Source organism: Trachymyrmex cornetzi, unplaced genomic scaffold (genome assembly GCF_001594075.2).
Source record: "Trachymyrmex cornetzi isolate Tcor2-1 unplaced genomic scaffold, Tcor1.1 scaffold109, whole genome shotgun sequence".
Lineage (NCBI taxonomy): Eukaryota > Metazoa > Arthropoda > Insecta > Hymenoptera > Formicidae > Trachymyrmex > Trachymyrmex cornetzi.
In genome coordinates, this window is record NW_017295642.1 from 530,808 (window position 1) to 552,718 (window position 21,911).

At 36.9% G+C, this 21,911-nt stretch overlaps 1 protein-coding gene across 2 annotated transcripts in view; it reads left to right on the plus strand.

Moving 5' to 3' along the window:
* LOC108761270 (serine/threonine-protein kinase 17B) overlaps positions 1-21,911 on the plus strand; it is a 122,489-nt gene that overhangs the window by 89,185 nt on the left and 11,393 nt on the right. For both annotated transcript variants that reach the window (XM_018507707.1, XM_018507700.1), the window contains one exon: positions 21,597-21,723. In XM_018507707.1, coding sequence (XP_018363209.1) covers positions 21,597-21,723 — 127 coding nt within the window. The remainder of the gene's footprint in view (positions 1-21,596; positions 21,724-21,911) is intronic.

The following is a 21,911-nucleotide window of genomic DNA, read 5'->3' on the forward strand; positions in this document are numbered from 1 at the left end:
TCAATAATGTTTAATAACAGCTCTCTTGTCTGACTTTGAACGTGGATTGAAAAATGATTACGAACGAGTATTTTGCGCGGTGTATTTCATTGCTCGTGATAGTCTTACATACACTGTTAGATATTAAAGGAGCAACCCAATTCCTTGAATAAAATAACATTTTCTTATTTTTAACTCCATGTGCAAAAATATAAATCAATCCATTTCTGTGGTTCAATTGCTTAATTTCAAATTAAACGTTCATATTAACGTACTTTTTAGAAGTGAATCAGTGTTACATTTATAACTGCAATGATGTAATCATCAACGAATATTTACCGTTTTCTAGTAATAAGACTGATTCACTTTTAGAAATTATGATTTTCTGCAAATTTAATCTGCAGAAAATTATAACTTCTAAAAGTGAATTATTACTGTAAAACAGTAAATATTCGCCGATAACTACATCAGTTATTAAAGTGTAGCACTAAAGTTAGTGATATTATACTGATTCATTTTTAAAGAGCATGCTCTTAGTACATAATGAACTAAATTTGAGTCTTTAATATATTTTCGTAAGTTTAATTATTTGATTCTACTGTTTTAGTTAAATTAACGACATATTGAAGAACAGTAGTGACTTGTAGAATAAATGATAAAAAATAATACAAATTGTGGGTATAATTTGACCTTGTGAATTTAACAGTATGCGTCACAGTTTTATCAGCGATAATAAATTCCTCTGGGTAACGTTTTTTGCGACTGCAAGATTGGGGAATAATCCGTGAAAACGCGAGCGAGATACTCGTGATTCGCCTCTTCGGTATCTCTAGACGTTAAAAATAACAAGCCGGGTACGATAACGGGTGAAGATTGTCGCTCGTGCAAATAATTCTTATCTCATTTTTCTGGCGCATTCTTGGAGGAGAGAGTACAGAGAACAGAATGCTTCACCTGAGGCGTCTTTTGGCTCGACAGGTAACTGCAAATTATCGCGATGGAAACAATAATACGAAAGAGTTGGCGATTTGTTCGATGCGATAAAGATAATTTTTATGAAGAACGATATCTCGAAAGACAAGGTGTACCTGCGAGCTTTATCAGTGAAATTATCGCGGTAAAGAGGAAGAAGAAACGGTTCACCACGTTTTTTCTCTCTTCCTCTTTCTTTTTCTTTTTTTTTTCCTTTCCAAAAAGCGTTTGTGAATCTCGACCAAAGACGCTCGTCCGGGACATCTTTATCGCAATGAATCTCGGCGAGCTGTCGCTAGAAAGAAACTCTGGCAAGAGAGCGACGACATTTCGGGCGCCTCTGGCAATTTCTCAGCTGCACGGAGCTATGCATGTTCCGTATCGCAGTCTTCACGATCGGCCTAGATCGTTATGTAAACGCATACGTGCACGACAGTTCTCTCTGCCAAATCGGCCGATCAGGGACGATTCCTGTACGCCGACAGTATACACCTTGCGTGACACGCAGTCCGTTTCGCAAGGCAGATAAACTTCTCAACGTTTTCTGCGAGGTTGACATTCTCCTTGATATTGCCATGTATCTTATTACGTTTTCGCGGAATTATACACCTATACTGACTGAAAAACAAGGCAGTGAACTGTATATACGTATATTTGATTGATTGTGTTGAATTAGAAAAATGTATATTTTATAAAATGAGAAGTATATATATATATATATATTTCCTGTGTATATCTCGAGACGATCAATCAATTAATTGCCGGAAATATACATTTATTCAAAGTTAGATTTTTAAATAGATTTTTTAAATTTGTGGTTTACAAAATAAAACTAAATAAAAAATATATATATTAAATTTCCAATGAGGAAAATTTTTTTTATTAATCTAGGATGATTATTTGGAATTTTGCATCTTAGGAGCAAAAAATTGAAATTTAGTCTTTTTTTTGTTAAACATTTTTTTTCTAGTTTTTAATTTAAAAAAAAATTTTCTGTCTTTTTTATTGGTTCAGAAATTTATTTCTATTTTTTTAATGTCAAATAAATCTATATACATAATGATCTCAAATACTAATAAAACAATGCACAATGTAATTAATAATAATGACTTTTAATTGGAGTATAAAAGCATCTCAGGTGGTCGTTCACGTAAAAAAAGAATTAGTCGACTATTCTCGAGTTAATCTTGGTTGGCAAACCAAGTAATTCTATCAGTAGAGCTACGCACGGACATTTTTTCACGTGAGCATTGTTGCACGTGTACACTTTTGCACGTGCATGCACGCATGCACATCTTGTCAAGAGACACAAAAGCGATAGAAAGAGCATTTAAAATCGGTCTTGCGTTACCATCCACGCCGTTATGTCACCTGACACTTGGCGGTGGAAGAAATGAAAATAGATCGCCGTATACTCCTCCATGATTCATCTAATCCTATTATACGCGCCTCTCCCTTCGGCGTTCCTGAATTCCGTCGTAATCATCGAACCTGCGACTCACGCCAGCAAGCGATACTTCTTTTTTCGCAGATCGACGGACAACGCGTTCTATTAAAGAATCAATGACACGGGCGCGAACACGTGCGCGGCCTACGAAACGATGGAACGCCACGAAACAGCGCACAGCGATGGAATTCCACCACGAATTGGGCGCGAATGGGACGTTTCTGTCCCACGAAATATTTTTGTATGCGGCGTCGAGGGCGTCTGTACGAAAATAGCCTCCCGTATTTCGCCGCCGTATTATGCTCGTTCGTGACGTTTCGCGTCAAGTTCCCGGATTTCTCCCAGCATTTTCCGTGAGACTAAAAATAATTTTTCGTCGCAGGCAGAACTCCATTCAAGCGGCGTGATGTTTCATAAAAGTCGCGTAATTGAGCCGGGGGTGTCTTGCTTAATCTCAGGCGGGTGGATTTGGGAACCAGGAATAGCAGGAACTAAATAGTAGGAACCCTATAACAAGGTCTGGCCACTAGCAATTTTGTCAAAACACGAATGAGAAAGAAGGATATATATATCGTTTCTTTTTATATACGCTATCTTATTCTACAATAATTTATATACTATCTTATTCATTCTAACTTACTGAAGTTGACAAAAATAACGAGCTAATCAAAAGTTTGTCATTTAATCTCTGATAAAAATAAAATTGATAGAGAATGATAGAAAAATCTTATCGTTTCGAATACATGGAATCTGGTTCGTGAATTCACTAATTTGAATCAGATCTTATAGGAATCTTATACAAATCTTATAGAATCCGATAAGAGTCATATCCGATCAATCGTGATGCTCGTAAGATCAACGATACACTGAAAGAAAAGATTAATTGCTGTAACAAATTGGATGGTAAAATATGGCATAGCATTTTTAATTGGTTGCAACAGCCAATTTTTGGATGCTGCAACCAATTGTTGGTTGTATTAACATATCCGCAATGTCAGTATATGGCTTTGATAGTCTAACGCAACTAAAAATTTGTTGCTACAACCAAAAACTGGTTGCTGCAGCCATATAAAAATACTGTGCCATATTTTGCTATCTAATAACTAAATTGTTGCAGCAACCAATCTTTTTTTTTCAGTGTAGAAAATGATATACACTTGAAAACGGTACAAATTGATAGAAATCGTATCGTTCTCTATCAGCTTTTGTTTACCAGGGATACTCTTATAGGGTCTCTAGAAATAACTGATTCGACACAATGTCGAGATCACCCAATGGAGATCCATAAAGAACGTAATTGAGCCGAAGAGTCGTTAATATTTTCAAACGGGTTTAGCCCTCGCAGGGCTAAAAATAACTTATTTATCACGCCGGGCTGCCATTGTGGTGATCATCAGAAATAAATCCCATTTTAACTTTCATATGCCTTGTTATCTGATTATTGTGTGTCGCGTGTCGTCCGCTGAAAATAAGAGAGCGACGAGAGGAACTTCAATTCTTTCTCTCCCATCGGCGGAGCGATCGAATTTGCGAGGGATGGTTGCGACTTGCGACGACGCGCAACTCCGACGATGAAGTTTTATGCGAGCGTGCGACGTCGCGTCGTCCCAACCAGTCTTTCCTATTTGGCGGCGAAGATTTGCAATTTGCGATTTGCACACCGCACTCGCGTGCGCGCGTAGGTATATGAAGTACGTGTTTATCGATTATCGGCGTGATCGATATGGGTGAGCCAAGGCGAGCGAGTTGTATTAATAATGTTCCGGCGGGGCGACACGCACATGTCAGGCTCTCGCACGCGTTTCAGACTTCCACCTCTTGATCCTGAATGTCCTTTTTAACATATCTCGCGTAACGACGACGGCAGTTATACAATCCAATTACTTGGCTTTCGCAATTTTACGTTAATCACATCGATTTATCATTAACCGATAAATACGTCTTTCGTCGTTTTTGCGCGGTTTACAAGATTTATAGGAATGTAACTATAGTTATTCATATATGAGCGTCATCAATTATTTCGTAATCGAATCTTTGCCGCAATTGTGAAAAATCACGCTGAATATATCGCATGTTCGTATCGACCTTTGCGGCATCTTATCGATCCTGTGCCGTTGCGATAAAACTGATGATTACGCAGAACCAAGTCATCCTGATAGCTCAATGTTTTCTAACTGATAAGATAATTTCGCGTGTGAATGGTGATACGGATGTTATTGCGGTACAACTACGCAATTTCAATTTATTCGCGATTCTAATTTATTGTTTTAAATAATTATTGGCTGTTTTCCAGCTAGGGCACGCTGTGTTACATTGTGTTACACCATGTAAAGTAATTGTTGGTTGCTGCTATGTTTCAACGTTACTCGGTATTATAGCGTATCTATAATAGACTTAATTTTAATTTAGACTTAAATTTTGTTTAAATATTTTTTAGGAATTCGATGATTTTATTTTTTAAAATAAATATATGACTATCAAATAATTTTTGGAAAAGTTGGTAATATACATATTTTATACACTCGTACTTAGCTTTTTGTAGTGTCGAACAGGGTAACATTGTGTCACAGTTATAACATTTTGTATTACATTGTCATCGTGCAGCTTGATGGAAAACAGCCATTGTTACAGTAATGGATTTTCTCTCGAGACTCAAAGAATGCAAAAGCGATATTTTTAGACCGCGAATTCTATAAGCGACGGCGATTAATTAGCTCAAACGGATAAGAATAATACAGTCTCCTCTCTCGGCGGCTAGCAGTGAATCATCGTTATTCAGATGTGCTCCGCAACGTTTTCGATTCATTGACCTGTGAGAGCGAATGCCGTTTATTTTTCGCGCGGTCATTCAAGAACGCTGAGAAAAATAAGCCGATGAAGACTTCGACGGTCGATATGTCTTGGAAGCCGGCCAAGACGCGCATCGGCTTTGCATATTGCGAAAATACATGTCGCGATGAATCGCATGGCTTTTGTTCATCGTATCTACGTGTGACGGCGCATCAAAGCGGATGCATGACGGAATTCTTTTAGACGTACATTGCACCGTTGGTACACAGCAAATATACAATGAGATGGATGGTAGGTTTTATGTGCGTATAACTTTGACGCGATATTTATCCTTGTTTGTCCACGAGCTCGCACAGCTGATGCAATTTTCTTGTTCTCGTAACGAGATGTAGTTGCATGGAATTTTCACGATAAGAATACACTGAGAAAAATTTCTTGTTGAAAATAAACGAACCGGAAGATTCTGATCATATCAGTTAGAATTCTAATCAAGATGCCCAATTATGATGAGCGGGATTCTGATTGATTTTAACTGTTGTGAAACGAATATTTGAACGATCTTTTGTTTCTTTTATTCCTATTATTATTTATCAATGATATTTAAACACAGTTGGAAAATTTGTGTTGAATTTAACACACTTCACGTATCCCAAACGGTCCACCCAAATTTTTTTGTTAATACAATATAAATATGTAAGTAACACGAATATTATGTAAAAAATTAACGTAAAATATGTTACACTGACACAATTTATAAGCATAATACGGAAGTATATTTCTTTAATAAAATTGACATTTATAATATATTAAATTAACATATTTTATCAATTTATCTTAGAATTTATGTTATAAAGCTACATTATTTTTAAGATATTTGTTTACTTATTTAGGAATTATATTATTTTAACATTAAGAAATGTTGAATGTCAATATAAAATGTTCAAATAACAATTATTAAATTAACACTCGAATATATTTAAAATTTAACACAAGAATTTTAACAAGGGCCGCTTTCAACACATACAAAATGTTTTTTACAAAACGTTTCGACAACGATTACTGTAGCATAATAATCATTTTGCGCGATCTGGACGCTGTTTGGCGGAATATTTTTTTCAAAGCGATCAATCCTGCGTTCAAGAGGAAAAGATTGAATGTTCGTCTTATTACGTGCACGAAACGTAAGACGCGCGCGGCTACTAGCGCCGACCGAGAAAGGCAATTGGCCGACGAATAAGTTAACGAGCGCATTCGGGTTCATCCTAAAAATAACGCCGTGCCACGAATTCGCGCGATATGCCGCGGCTAAATATAGATTTCGCGGTTATGAATGGAAAAATGCACGCGAATTCCTTGGCCGATGTCCAAAGCGGCCTTCTTGGCCAACGGCCACGAACTTTCGGGCGCCGGTGTTCTAAAGCCGGCCTCACACCGTGCTAGTTCACCGTGCTCGAAACGGAGCAGCTATATCCGTCGACGAAGAGTCGCGCGCGAGCGCTGAGAACACCGTCGCTGCGTGCGACGAAATAACTCGGCGTCCGCCGGCCGTGCAAATTCGAGAATTTGCACGACGAAGTCGTGTTAATTGCGGCCTTTCCATGTGTTCTCCCGTGCTTTCCCAGAGCCACGAACCCCGATCCTAATGCTCCGTTTTGCATTCCGCCGCGATGAGTCGGCTGCAAACGTTACTCACGCACATCCATCACGTAGAGAACGTTGGCAAATATTAATTAGGAGAACGAAGGCTCGCGCAGTAGACAAATGAAACGAGAGATCTGTCTATGAGCCATGCATGTTTTTTACATCATAATTTTATTTTTGTAGACACAAAAAAAAGACGTAACACAGTAAGAAAACATTTTGTATTTGTTTTAAACCGGTTCTTGTTAAAATTTTTATGTTAAATTTTTTTACGTACCCGAATGTTAATTTAACATAATTTTTATTTGATTATTTTCTGTTAAATTAATATTTAACTTTTCTTAGTATTGAAATAGGACAATTTATGCGAACAAATAAACAAATATCTTGAAAATAAAATAGTTTTAAAACGTAAAATTCTAAGCTGAAATGAATAAGAGATAAATATTAATTTTACCGAAGAAATATATTTTCACAATTTGTTTCTAAATTGTATATCAAAGTGTTACATCCTTATGTTAATTTTCGCATTATGTTTGTATTACTTTTTAACATATTTATCTCATATTGAATTACCACAAAAATTTGACTGGACCGTTTAAAATATGTTAAATTCCACATAAATTTTCTATATTAAATGAAAATACTTAGAAAATATTTAGATGAATAAAATGAAACACACATGAGTGAAAAACGACATATTCGGCAAGTAATTTTACAACTGTGAAATTTACAATTTTATTAGGAAAAAGATGTAAGGGTTATAGTTTAGAATATAACGGTGATTTTTTAAAAAGATTTCCTCTAGTTTTCGAGAGAATTGCTCGTGTGCATTTGTGGGAAAATCATCATTCCCGTTATCCGGCTGCGCGATCCATTCTGCGGCTTATCCTTTGCGGGCGGTCGTTTCTAGCCGCGGAATGCCCGGCCGTTGATTCGAGAATAGACAAGAGCGGTCAGTTCGCGCTGAGGGCACGCTCTATCAAATGGGCAGTTTGCAAAAATAGGAAATATGACTCGTGCATTTGCCCGTGAAATCTATACGATGGCGATCGTAAAACGTCGATAAAAGTTCTGTACCGCATACTGCAAACTGGAATTTCTAGTTATTCTGTCAGAATACGGAAGCCTTCCTTTTTAGTGGCTGCCAAGTCGACTCGGTCCTTATTCGCGATCTTTAATTGTTGTATCGCGGAAGATATTGGAAGGAGTACAACGAACCGTGAAAAAGAATGCAACTGAATGGTTGATAACGTAGCGATGCGTGTGTTTTCGAGATTTCTCAAGAATTCTCGCCGGTATATCTGAAGCAACGTTGAACGTTGAACGATTGAAATCAAAGAAAAATAATCGTGTATTCACCTCGGGTTAAAGCAGCTCTTTTTCTCTCGACGACAGAGTATTTTTCTCTTGATCGCAATCGTCACAAATAGGTCGCTCTTCACTCGGTAGATCGGAGCAGCGCCTACGACAATCTTGGTCGCGCGATATTTCGTAGATGCAGATATATATCGCTACGGATTTAATGCACCGACGACTTGTTTATTCGAGCAACAAATCGCCAGGGCGATGATAAACGTGGGCAAGTCGCGTGTCGGGCCACGCATATTACTGCCCGCTAATAATAGACTCGCGTAATAATATCGGCGATAAAATCAGCACCGAATAGTAGGCTGCGCCAAGTTCGCGTCAAGAGAGCCACACTATTATATATGTATACATACATATATATATATATGTATTTAATTATATTTATATATACAAATATAATTAAAATTATATATACTACTTTATATATATATAATTATAATTATTTTTATATATAAAGTTATTTTACATATTTATATGTATAATATTTGTAGCTTTCACCTGATGTCGTGTAGGTGTCACGAGTCGAAAATGAGCGTTCCCTTCGAATCTTGCGTCTCGAAATCGCCTTGCAGTCTGCCAAGGACTCTCAATTAACGTTCTTTAACGAGCAGCTAATCCTTTCACCGCGTGACAGACCAAGACTTTGGAGCATTTACTCGTATCTTTTTTTGTCGCTTATCGTCACACTTCTCGGTCAATTAGTAGCCTTTTACGTGTCGTAAGATGAAAACTTGGTTGGCCAAGAGCGACAGCCGCAAGGCGGCAGAAGCTAATCTTAAACGACGAGTCTCTTTCTTTCTCTCCGAATCTAATCACCCCAGCAATATGCTATGCAATTAGCATGTGTCTACAGAACGTTATTAGCATCAATATTTCGTTGTGAACATAGTGAATAATGTCGTTTCACTTTGTTGCGCAGTAGAAACTACAAAGACAAAACTGACGAATGAAATCATTTCTAAGGTATTCATATCATATTTCATTGTATTCAAATCATTATTGATAGTCTTTATTGTTTTTGTATTTTTTTTTTTTTAGCATAATTGATACGCAAAAGGTTACGATTATTAAAAGTCCAAAAGAAATTAAATCCTCAAATCTCTACTGTTACAAATACAACTATATTTATCAGTATTTAACCATATTTACCGTATTTAATAAAAATGGCAAATATTTTGTTTTAAAATCAACTAAAATTTTTTTTCTAGCAAAACCAGTCAAATGCATATTAATAAATAAAGAACTTTTTTTAATTTTTGAAAAAAAAAAAGATTTTATTGATAACTTGAGTAAGAAAAATTATGTAAACTTCTTCACTTTTGTCAAAAAAAATTTTCAAGTGGAGAAACCGCGATTTTTGCTAATGAATTACTTAAGTGTAATATTACGGATTCCTATTTTGTATGGTATACTTTTTTTGATATGCGTTATCTATACGGATCTATGTTTAACTCCTATACTATCTGACCGAAAATCAAACCGGTGGCTTGAGGGAGATAGAATAGTGCGCGCTCCGAAATTTCGTCATCCACGCTTGTTTGTTCCGACGAGACACATTTGGAACAATGAAGAAAATCACGAAGCGCGCGCGCGCGACATATGATACAAAAGCGAATGGCGGCGTTCCCGTAACGAAATGCTGTCTAAGTAATTGCAACATGTTTTACTGTGCTTGTCGCAGTTTCACGTGCTCGCTTTCGCTAACAGCAGCAACAGCAATACTGCCGAGTAACATAGCAGAGAAGGTAATAATCGTTTGTGCCACGTAAAGCTATGTTACATCACACGACCGAGTCCTCTGTAGCGACGACAATCCGACGACGATCACGTCGGTGATCTTTGCAGCTGACGAAGTCGAAATGTGAAGTTGAATTGTGTGCGATGTCGACTTGGTTCCACATGACAACAGAAATAAATATTAGCTTCTCTGTATATTGTACGATTAACCCTTACCATACCATCTACAATTTGGTGCCTCATCCATACCATCAAGGGTCACTTCAAATCTCTTTGTTTTTTCACCTCTTCAAAATAATAAAAAAAATCTCTAAAAATTCACCAACGTACTTTCAACTTTCTAGAATAAATATTGACTCTTTATTTTGGAAAATAATTAAATGTAGTATAATTTATAATTACCGAAAGACTCAAAGAAATTTGCACGAACAGGAATCGCTCGGTCACTAGTTACCCATATTAGTACGGTAAGGGTTAAAAAGGAAAATGATTGTAAGTCGAGATGTGCGTCGCGTCAATGTCTTTCTCCGTATGCAAAACGTTATGTATTTCTCTTTGTCGTACGACGAGTGATTAATAACAGAGTCAAGAGAATATATTGCTACATATTTCTATTTTAATCTTCGGCCTTGTAAAATCTTGTACCTTTCATCAGCAATCTTGAGCTTCAGTATACACATTTTTATGTTGTTCCGGACTGTATAAAAGTCGGAAAAAAAAATCTTGTGAAAACTTTGACAACGAATTTTTAGTATCTTAGAAATCGGATTGTATTTTATTTATTTCTTACAAATTTAGCTATTAGAATTTACAGTCAGTACACAGAATGATTTTGCTAAAATTTTTTCTATATAGAAAATACGCCTTAAAAATTTAATCTGGATAAGAATATTGTTCGCTCGTTCGACGTGTAATAACAATTCTCTTGCGTTTGTGGTATCCACTTGGGCACCCTAGAGTCGTAAAGTCGAGTTTGGAGCCGGATTTACGGGGTGGCACTCGGACATGCCATTAAGAGCCCGATGAATCGATTTCGTCGAATGTACCGCCGTGCCTAATGAACAGACAGCGATATACATATACATTTAGATCCCTTTCAACCGAGCTCTCCATCGTTGAATGTATGTAGTTCCTAGTAAGAGTTCTATGAGGCCAACGAGACATTCATTGATGAATCTCGCGAGCGGGGTCAATCGCCTCTTTTCCTTGGAAAATCCGATGAAAAGCAACGGATGTCCGATTTGCTTTAATTAGGCAATTCACGTTTATCCATCCGTGGAATTGGAGGGAACTAGCGACCGATTCGTCGAATGAATTCCTGCAAATTGTCGATTATCGTCGTATTTCTGCGTAACGCGACCCAGTCAATTAGACGAGGAATTAATTATTCGTAATTTAATGAATATATATGTAGTCTCCGGATGGATGATCCAATACTTTTGATAATTCAACGAAATTATATTTGGAAGATACCACAGGATGTCTTCATTCACATTTATTAGGCTATTAAGACGCGAATTAATGCGTACTTCACGCATCACGAATACAATGGTCAACGAGTTTGCCGAGAGCGAACAAGTCGTATTCCGCTTTATTACCATAACGCGAAGCTAAAACGTGCGTGTCGTCGCGATATATGTTATCAACCGGCGTATTTATCAATTATTACTACACATATGCATTTACGCATGCAGCAGACCCAGCGCAAATAACTTCCTAACATCAAGTCTATTCATTCAGCTGTTCATTAGGATAATTAAAGGTAATGAAAAACGATTTAACTCTTTCTATATTTTATTATTTATGAAAATACATTTCCTTCTACTACATTCTTTTCAATTTAAATGTATGTAAATAGTATATGGAAAAATTAGTTTTCTGAAGATATAGATCCGAAAATAATTTTGTTGGACTATCAAAATAATTATGTGGGACGCATGATGAGAAATGTTATAAAAACTTTTGGTATTTTAATAATTTCATTTTGAACGTCTTACATAGAAAAACTAATTTTGCTAAAGCATCTAAAAATTTAGTTGGATACAATCTGAAAACAATTTTGTTGAATCATCAAGAAATGTAAGACGCTCAAACTGGCAAAATGTGTCAAAACTTTTTGCGACATTGCTCAATATTATCATGCTTGAAAATGATGCTTGAGATTCCTACTCTCTAAAACTTTTAAACCGAATCTCACTTTGAAGAGTAAAATCTCGAAAGATTGAAAATTAAGCCATTCTTTCAAGACTGGTTCAATTTTCACTCTTTAGAGTGGGATCCAAAGAATTTAGAGAGTATGTAATTATTTTGATGGTCCCACAATATTATTTTCAGGTATATCTAGCTTTTTTATCTTGCTAGATATTTCAGCAAAGTCATTTTTTCCATGTTTTCTTCGTTAAGCAATCTAATTTAGAGAAAAAAATCTCTTATTGAGCAAACAGGAAATTGCATTGAATGCGGAATCTGAAAACCGAGGAATAACGACGTAGGATTTTTGGAAGGAAAAAATTAATGCGTGAAAGGAGGCGAACGAACCGTCTACGGGGCTCAACGCTTTTTAACCGGCGGATTTATGAGGATACGTCTCTCGCGTTCATTGAAACTTCCGGTGGCCGAGAAAAGGGGAAGGCAGAGGCCGCGCGTGCGAAACTGTTGCGTGCGCGTATGCGTGCCCCGGCATATTAGACACGCAATCAAGTTCGAGCAAACAAGAGAGAGAAAGAAAGAAAGAGCGAGAGGAGAGGAGCAGAGGGCTCTCGCAGTTCGCTCGGCGAAAGGATTGGTTTGTGCGTAATGAAAGTACCGAGACGCGGATATTGATCGTTCGCGCACGAACTCGCCTGACGCGGCGCGTATTTTAACAACTGCACCTTATCTCGTGCGAGAAGCAAGAATTTGGAAGGTGCGTGTTGTAATTACGGTTGTGCTCTAGTTCGGTTATCGGTTAATTGTTTCCGAGACAGAACGTCGCTCAAGGTTGGGCCATCCGTTCTCTTTTCTCTTTTTTACCGTTCTCTTTCTTTTTTAAACTCAGGGGGAATTTTTCAAAAGTATCCGGATAATTATGAGCGCCTGGGATTTCAGAAAATCTTCTAAATATATATTTTGCTTTGATTCTTCCCACGTTATCTTGTATTAGTTCCGATTTACAATACTCTCTAAATCTGAATCAGTGAATAGTCACTAATTACCCAGTGGCATACTTGGCACTGATATCAGTAAAGTTTAACTAAAAAGGAAGAATGTTTGAGCATTATATAATTAAGGAGGTTGTAAGGGGATAAAACACATATATTAATATTTTCGCTTTAAACAAACCACATACATGTGAAAGTTGTGTTCATAACATTCTGGTTTTATTGAGCAACACATTTTTATAGGTTATTTATTTTATTTGTTATTAGTTTTATTGTTATAAACAAAAATTGTTAAAATAATAAGAAAAATCTAAATGTTTTTATATAAATATATTAAGTACTAAATATGACTTTGCAAAGTTTCATTGAGATTCACCATTAGTTTATAACAAATAACAAATTTTACTTATTTACTAAACAATTAATGTCTGCATCTCAAGATAACTTTACAAAAATATTGTTGAATTCCTAGAGTATTTATATAAAAAAATTGAGATTTTTATCATTATTTTATAATACATTTTCAAATATTTATATTAGAGTACAAATTTAAAAAAATATAACTACTTATTTAAATAACTTTTGATCCAGATGGTCAATTGTTTCTATTTTTTTTGTATTATTATTAAATGAAATTTAGAATAAAAGATTAGCTAGGTTAGGAATCTCATATTTAATTCACTGATTACCAGTGGCATACTTGGCACTGATATCAGTGATTATCCACTGATTCAGATTTAGAGAGTAGTTTTACATAAGTTTTAAGTTGTAAGAAATTAATCAATATGACAGTCGAATCTGAGGAGAATAATTGACTATGATTGGTCGATTTCTTACAGCCTCAAGTCTATCTGTTTACACCTATTCGAAACTTTGCTCTAAGTGAACTAAATAATGAACAATTAGATATAAAATAATCATTCATTGTTTTGATCAGTTTTATTTACACGCATTTTGTATGTGTGTCGAGCGTACAAGCGAAATATTTGAGATTTTTAGCTTCTAATTTTGTAAGTTCTAATTTTGAAAATGTTGGTGCGACAATAATAGTCCCGAGTCCGAAGTGGCGAACAGTCGGACTTGCGCTCGCGATGAAAAGCGGGTAAGGCGACCAGGTCGTCTACCTTTTTCGTAGGCTTACGCTTCTAATTGCCGTTTGCTCACGTACAGCCGACTCACGAAGTGTCACACATTGTTAAGCGGATCGGCTGGCTAATTACGAATCACAGGCGCTCATTGACACGCCTAATGAGTGCGAGATGCGCGAGCGTAACTACACAAAGGTTCCCCTTTTCCCGCCCCCCCTGCCTTCTTCCTGGCGTTGCACTGATTGAATATCTCTCGCCCGACTTTTCGTGCACGCGATGTCGCATTGTACACTGAAAAGGAAACACATTTGAAAGACGGAAGGCGCACCGTTATCCCGCGGATGATTTCTTACGTTTTGCGAGGACAATGTACTCTTTGCCGGATAATGACGTGGAGATTTGCCCCGTTAACTCTCCGTGAAATCTCGCTTTCGCTCTTCCGATAGGCAAGACGGGCGTGTAGAATTCGATTGCATAAAATGTATGCAAAGTACCTAATTCTATGAAAAGATGTTTTATACTGTTAGATATCAAAGGAGCAATGGTAATCTAATATTCGTTAAATAATTTTGTTATTTTTAACTTCCATGTGTGTCAAAAATATAAATCCATTTCTGTGTGATTATTTCCGAAATAAACAACGTCCATATTAACGTAAGCACTTAGTGTAAATAATAAAATTAGTAAGTAATAAATTAAATTTGAATCAAATACATTTCTTAAGTTAATTTGTTTAACTCCATTGTTTTAATTAAATTAATGATACATTGAAAAGCAATGGCGATTTATAGAAATAATTAAAAACTCATATTAAGTATAATTGGACATTATGAATTTAATGGTGTCTTTTACTCATTTCTACCAAGATAGATTAACTTTAATCTTGGTTTAATTTACTCTTTATTTTTTTTTCTAAGAATTAGAATGGGATAAAGAGTAAATTAAAGTGAGATTAAAGTTAAGAAGTGAGTATTAATCACGTGGCGACACAGTTAAAATCTCATATGGACGGTGAGAATTGTCGCGAGTTGTGATTCTTTGCACAGACGCAAGGTGAATAACGTCGGCTTCGATTTAATGACGCGCATCCTTCCTGCAAATCGTTTTTGCGCGGGTCGTGGCACTTAAGCGCTAACATCCGACAGAGGTGCCCGCTGCGAGGCGCAGGAACACCTGTTACAATTCGCAAGGGTGCATTCGATCGATATTTATGTCGGGCACGCCGCGCCAACTTCTACAAGTTGTGTAAAACTGTATAAGAACGGTAAAATAGATCGCTCGTTGCAGCCATTGCAGGAAGCGTGCCTATTGCAAAAAAAGAAAGATGATTGATTTGATCTAATAGTCACGCTTTATTTTCGTCCAGGAGTCTTGTTCGAAGGTAATCAAGCGAAAGGTAGTATTTTCGAATTGTATATTTTATTACGACCGAGATCTTCTTTCTTTGCGCATCTCGGAAGCTGTTCGACATTGTTGTTAGGAAAACCTCAAACTCAAGTCGATTAAAAATGAGTAACTGATATAAATAAAGCTGACAAAAATATAAATAAATTAGCTATTGGAGAACGGATCCTAGATCTTCTTAATTACGAATTGGACATTTTAAAAATGTGCTGAAACAGCACCTTATAAAAGAGAGGAAAGTGAATCTAATTGCGAAAGAAGTTATTAAATCCCTACTTTTGTAGAGTACAAAAGAAGCTAAAATTCCTACTGTTGCAAATACAGTTATATCCAGTCATTTAATAAAAATGGCGGACACTTTAATCTGAAATCAGCTAAAATCCTTTCTCCAGCTGCAAAACAAGTCAATGCTTTCTATTTTAATAAATAGAAATTGTATTTGTCACGCTATATTATACACATTTTGTTAAAACAATGAATTCTTCTTAATTAAAAAAAAATCTTATTGATATCTTGAATCAGAAAAATTATAAAAGTTTTTTTTGCTGTCGCCACAAAAATTTTAAGTAGAGATAATGACTTTTGCCAATAGGTTACTTATGTCAGATACAAAGTTTCGAACGAATGACGAGTTCGCGAGCACCTTGCATTGAAATACGCGAGGAATCTACGTTACGCATCTCGCGTTGTTAATTAAAAGCGAAGTAAGTCTAAAGGAGACACGCGGAAAGTGCTCATCTGTGCCTTCGCGATGAGAAAAAAAATTTCGAAGCAACTCGCATCAGTCTATAAGATAGGAAAAAGAGCGAATCGACGACGCGCACTCGCGTTACGATTAATTACCTCGATTATGTGACGAGTACGCTCCGTCGGAATCGTTGTCGTTTATTGAACACGTTAAATTAAGTGGCGCGAGATTGCCATCGAGCATGTAATGGACGCCAAGATCGACGTGTGTCCCCTTGAAAAATGCATACCGTGCCGTGTAGGCAGCATCGGGCCTCTCGTTATACCGCACTGAAAGAAAAGATTGGCTGAATATGGCATAGCATTTTTAATTGATTGCAGCAGCCAATTTTTGGTTGCATTAAGGGGATGCTGGAGGGACTCAATTATCGACATTGCAGTTTGATCAAAATCTCCGAATTGACTAAATGGAATAAAAAATCCTTTTACAGGATTAAAGTAAGCGCCAAATCCTGACGTGGTGCAGTGGATGTTATACTAAAATCGAAAAAAAGTAAAAAATTTTTTTAACTTTTTTTTTATTTTAATATAAAATCCACTGCACCACGTCAGGATTTTGCGTTTACTTTAATCCTGTAAAAGGATTTTTTATTCCATTTAGTCAATTCGGAGATTTTGATCAAACTGCAATGTCGATAATTGGATCCCTCCAGCATCTCCTTAACCTATCGAAATCCTGTATTGATATTGCAGATAGGCTAACGCAATCAAAAATTGGCTGCTACAACCAAAAATTGGCTGCTGCAGCCAGTTAGAAATGCTATGCCATATTTTACCATCTAATTTGCTGCAGCAGCTAACTTTTTCTTTCAGTGCGAGAATGCGTTTGGCGAAGCTGAAGGCTCTTCGAACGCGCTCTGCGTCGGAATTCCTACACGAAAAGGAATTTTTGGATAATTTTGCAAAATCATTAACAATTTTGCAAAAGTATCTAAAAATTAGTTGGATACAGATTTGAATATTTTGGACCATCAAAATAATTACATAGAACGCGCTCAAGTTGGTTGCTATAAAAATTATCAAAACTTTCTACAGCATGATTTTTATATAACTATTTTAATGGCGCAACAAAATTATTTTCAGGTCTGTATCTACAAGTTAAATTTTTTGATACTTTAGTAAAGTCGTTCTTTCCGTGTATGTGCCCGTGCGTCACTTTCGCGCAAACTAAACAGGATTTGAATTACTATTCAAATGAGGACTGATTCATTCGCGTGTTCATGTAACACGCTTTCGCACGTAACAAGATGAATAATTGAAGATCGACAATTAAAGTTGGGTTTGAATTTGGTACGCGCAGCCGTCGAAATTTGGAGCGAGGATTTATCGGGCAACGAACGTCTCGCGTTTGTAAAAGGATGTGGATGGAACAAAGGCACTCGACACGCTCGAGGATTCAGTTTGTGTGTTACGTTTCGTTAAATCAAGTTACGAGTCGAACGTGACTGGGATTCATCATGAGCTACTTGACGTACGACGAATAATGCGATTCAAAAATGACTCCGTAACGCCATGAGGTTGCAGGTTGGTTTTTCTTTGTGTCACGTTTTGTCTCTGTTTCGAAATTTCAACTAGAATGAGGCTATCTTTGGCTGAAAAAGCGACATCGTCCTAATTTCTCAATTTTTGTGCGTTCCATCTTTCTTATAATTTATACGCTTATTCTTATTCCACTTGCTAGATCCTTTATACTTTCAAAGAGAGAATGTATAATTAAGATTTGTATCTCTAAAAGAATTTTAAAATTAATAAAATATCCGTTTATCTATACGGAAAGTATAAAATATGTAAGTTTTGCTGAAGTATGTAAAAATTCAGCTAGATACAAATCTGAAAATAATTTTGTTGGATCATTAAAATGATTATGTAGAACGGTTAAGCGTTGATAAGTGTTGCAAAAAGTTTGAACGTTCTATCAATTAGTGTGAGCATCCTGTATAATTATTTATGGTCTAAACAATATTATTTTCAAATTTGTATCTAACTAAATTAGACACTTTAGCCAAACCGTATTTTCCGTGTTATATATTTTTATTAATGTCGTAATATTATCGCAAATTAGCTAGTAAATTCTCATTACGCTGTTACGAGATTTCGCCGTCTGTCTTCCGGATAATTGAAACGACTAATAATTTCTCTGGAAACCGGAAAATCAGAGTCATTCATGGCTCCGTCGCGTTTTCCTTTCGATGTATGCACGCGCGTTGCGTAGGAATCAATCTCGAGCTCACGCTTCGGGTTCAGGAAGTGTCTCTAATAAGGAACAAAGACATTTCCATAATTAACCATTACACGCGAAGTTTGCAGCCGGGTTTCTCGAGCGTCGACGTCGGTTCTCGGCCTTGTGATTGGATGTGGGCGAGTCGATCGATTACTACGAAAATTATCCTCGTCGCATCTTGTATGCATCGTACACTAACACAGTGTTCTCCGTCTTCGATTCCGGCAGTCCTCTGCGCCATCACGTGCAAAAATTCTGCATCGGAAAGCCGTGGACGTTATTTAAATTTATCGACTTCACGTCGGGGAGCAGGAATATGTCATGAGGTTGGGCATGAATTGCAATTTCTTGCGCTCGATTCAACAAAAAATAGTATCATCGATCACGCAAATTCTGCATCACCTGCGACAAGAATAATGACACTTTACTTGAATTTATCGTTAAGTTTTCAATCTTTATTAACCGCCATTCTCAGTGGACGTTTATAAATCAAGTAAGTGAAGGAGTAATACGATCGAGATTAGATTTTAGTGCCTAATACTATTTGTATGTAAATTTTAAATTGTATATATAGTATATGTAATTGTTGATTTATAAATTTTAAATACATTTTTTAGTTAGATTATGTAACTATGTGCCGCTTACTGTTGGAAACACAATCATACACTGAAGTTGAGATAATAATATAATAATATCATAAATGATCGTCGATTTAATAATGATATTAACAAGCATCTTAAAACACTGAATAGAACTTATTACGAAAAATATATACCCCAACCAGTTTGAGTCTCTCGACTATCCGGGGCGAGTTTTTTTTTTCGAATTTGACTACTGGAGTATACTTACTATAATATTTATTATAATCCGTATCATTTAACGCATCGTCGCTCTCTTGTAATATGGCGATTTATTATAAAAAATTATATCAATATCAGTTATGCGTCTGAACTTTCGATAATTATCATCTTGCTTGTCGAGTCACGAGACACATAATAACATAAAAGTGGCATTTTCTTTAAAATAAGCTATTCGCTGATCTACGCTGGTTGTAAATCGTAATAACACTTATTATACTTATTATAATCATCGTCCTGTTTGTCGATATTCGCGAGACATATAAGAACATAAAAACAAAAGTGATCTTTTACTTAAAGTCAGTTGTTCACGGATCGATGGTTGAGTAAGTCGGCTTAAAATAATATTTATTATACTTATTACACACTTATCTTATAGAGCTACCGTGTTTCGATATTTCCAGTTCTTCAAGCTGGGTGCTATTAATACAAATCGCACAGTATTAACAATACGACAATAAACGGAAGGTCTGAATAGGCCTACATTTACCCTTGCGTCCGTCTCAGTCTCACCCTAATCCAATTTTTAACTCCTCTTTTTTTATGGGTAGTAGGGCCGACAACTTTCATCACTCCCATGAGCATAATTGTGACTCGCACTCTTTCATTAGGCCCTTCGCAAGCTGGGTAACAAACATCTGCGCATAAACATTCGAATGAAACAGAGTTGTCGGCTTCCCCAACGGCTTTCTTTCTTTCGCGCGTACCGAAAAGAGCAAGTGACCTGGCAAAACGTGATCATACTGAAAAAAAATGATGTTATATCGGCATTATTTTAATTGAAAATTATTTTGTTAACAGTAATCCTATTTATCAAACAAATACTCATGCTCTTGTTTTAATAAAAATTTGTTTCATTAATATTGTTGTTATAAATCAACAAAATTATTTTCAATTAAAATAATACCATACTTTTTTTCAGTGCAAATGATTTACCATCGCACGTGTTTTCCTTAATAAAGCGTATCAATAATGGCATCCTTTAAGAGTCGCGACCCGGTACTGAAGACATAATTCTCGAGCAACCTAGGTGGTCGTAAACCAGCCACGGAGCGTTGACAATGGATCAGCAACGAGCTTCCTCTCATCTCTCGTTCTTCTCGGAGGACTCGAACCTCGTCCGTAGCCTTTATCCGCAGCAGCTTCGGTATTGTTCGATTGTTTTTCGAGGAAAGAGTCGGCGCGAAATGCGAGAGGAAGAAACGATGTCATGTGGGCAACGAGAGTTGCACCTAGGCCACGCGACGACCTTTCTTATCGCGGAATCGTTTACGTCCAGGTATTATGCCTCGCGCGAGACGCCTACGCGGACTCATGTTATTGTAATGTGGACGTTCGTTGCCCCTCTTCCACCTGATCATCGGAAAAAAAAAAAAGAATGTCTTGTGCATTACGTCCCGCCTTTGCCTTTCTCCGCCTCGCCCCTTCTGATGATTAATCATCCACCGGCGCCCCGGCAAAAATCTCTATCGCGAACAGTCGACGCGGAAGTTATTATTTTTCAGAACTCTGTTTGAAGTTGCGGTGTATCGGGCGGTCTTCCAGTAATTAGGACTTGAATTAAAATTCTGCCGAGATGTGAGATCGGCTTGAGGCCGCGCCAGCTACAATTAAACCGCAAGTCGTGAACTAACAATATCGCATGAGCGTATGTCTCTACTCTTTAAAGATGGTTACACGGCTTATAATTATGGGTGTAATTATAAGCCGTGTAATTTACTACTATATTTACATGGTGGCGCCGAAATTCCTGAGATGTTGTACGATGTAGAAAAAGTGTCTCGGCCCGCTTGCGTGCTTCTGATAATTGACCGAGACCACGAAAACACCTGGGGCTGCTTTGTCCATGTTAACGGCCAAGGGAGAGAGAACATGCCGGAGAGCAATCGTCATGCGACCGTCCTGAAAGGAAGCTTTACTTTCTCCATATTATCTCGCGGCAGGAAATTGGCATTGTCGCACGGAGATTACCACGAGATAAAACCTGCTCGCTTCTTTTTCTTCTCGCTCGCGTTTCACAACGCTTATACGTCTTGGACCGTCTTTAAGGAAATTTCGAGAAATTACAAGCGCACGATATATAAACGTACAGTTAAAACAGTCACAATCTACTTTGTAGCCATCTTATTTTAGTAATAGCCTTCCTTTCGTCAATGACATTGAATCACTCTTTATCTCTCTCCTTTTTTTTTAATGTTTCAGCCACAGAATTTGGTACTTACTGGAGAATTTCCAGACTGCGACGTAAAGCTATGCGACTTTGGCATATCACGGTACATCAGTCACGGAGCAGACATACGAGAAATTTTGGGCACGCCCGATTATGTCGGTGAGTACTTTACTCTAGAAATCCTCATGTAAAAAATTGGTCCGTCATAAAAAATAAAATACGAAATATCCATGCAGCTCATTCTATTTTATATATATCTATCTTATTCTATCTTAAACCGTCCTGAGAGAGAGAGAGAGAGAGAGAGAGAGAGAGAGAGAGAGAGAGAGAGAGAGAGAGAGAGAGAG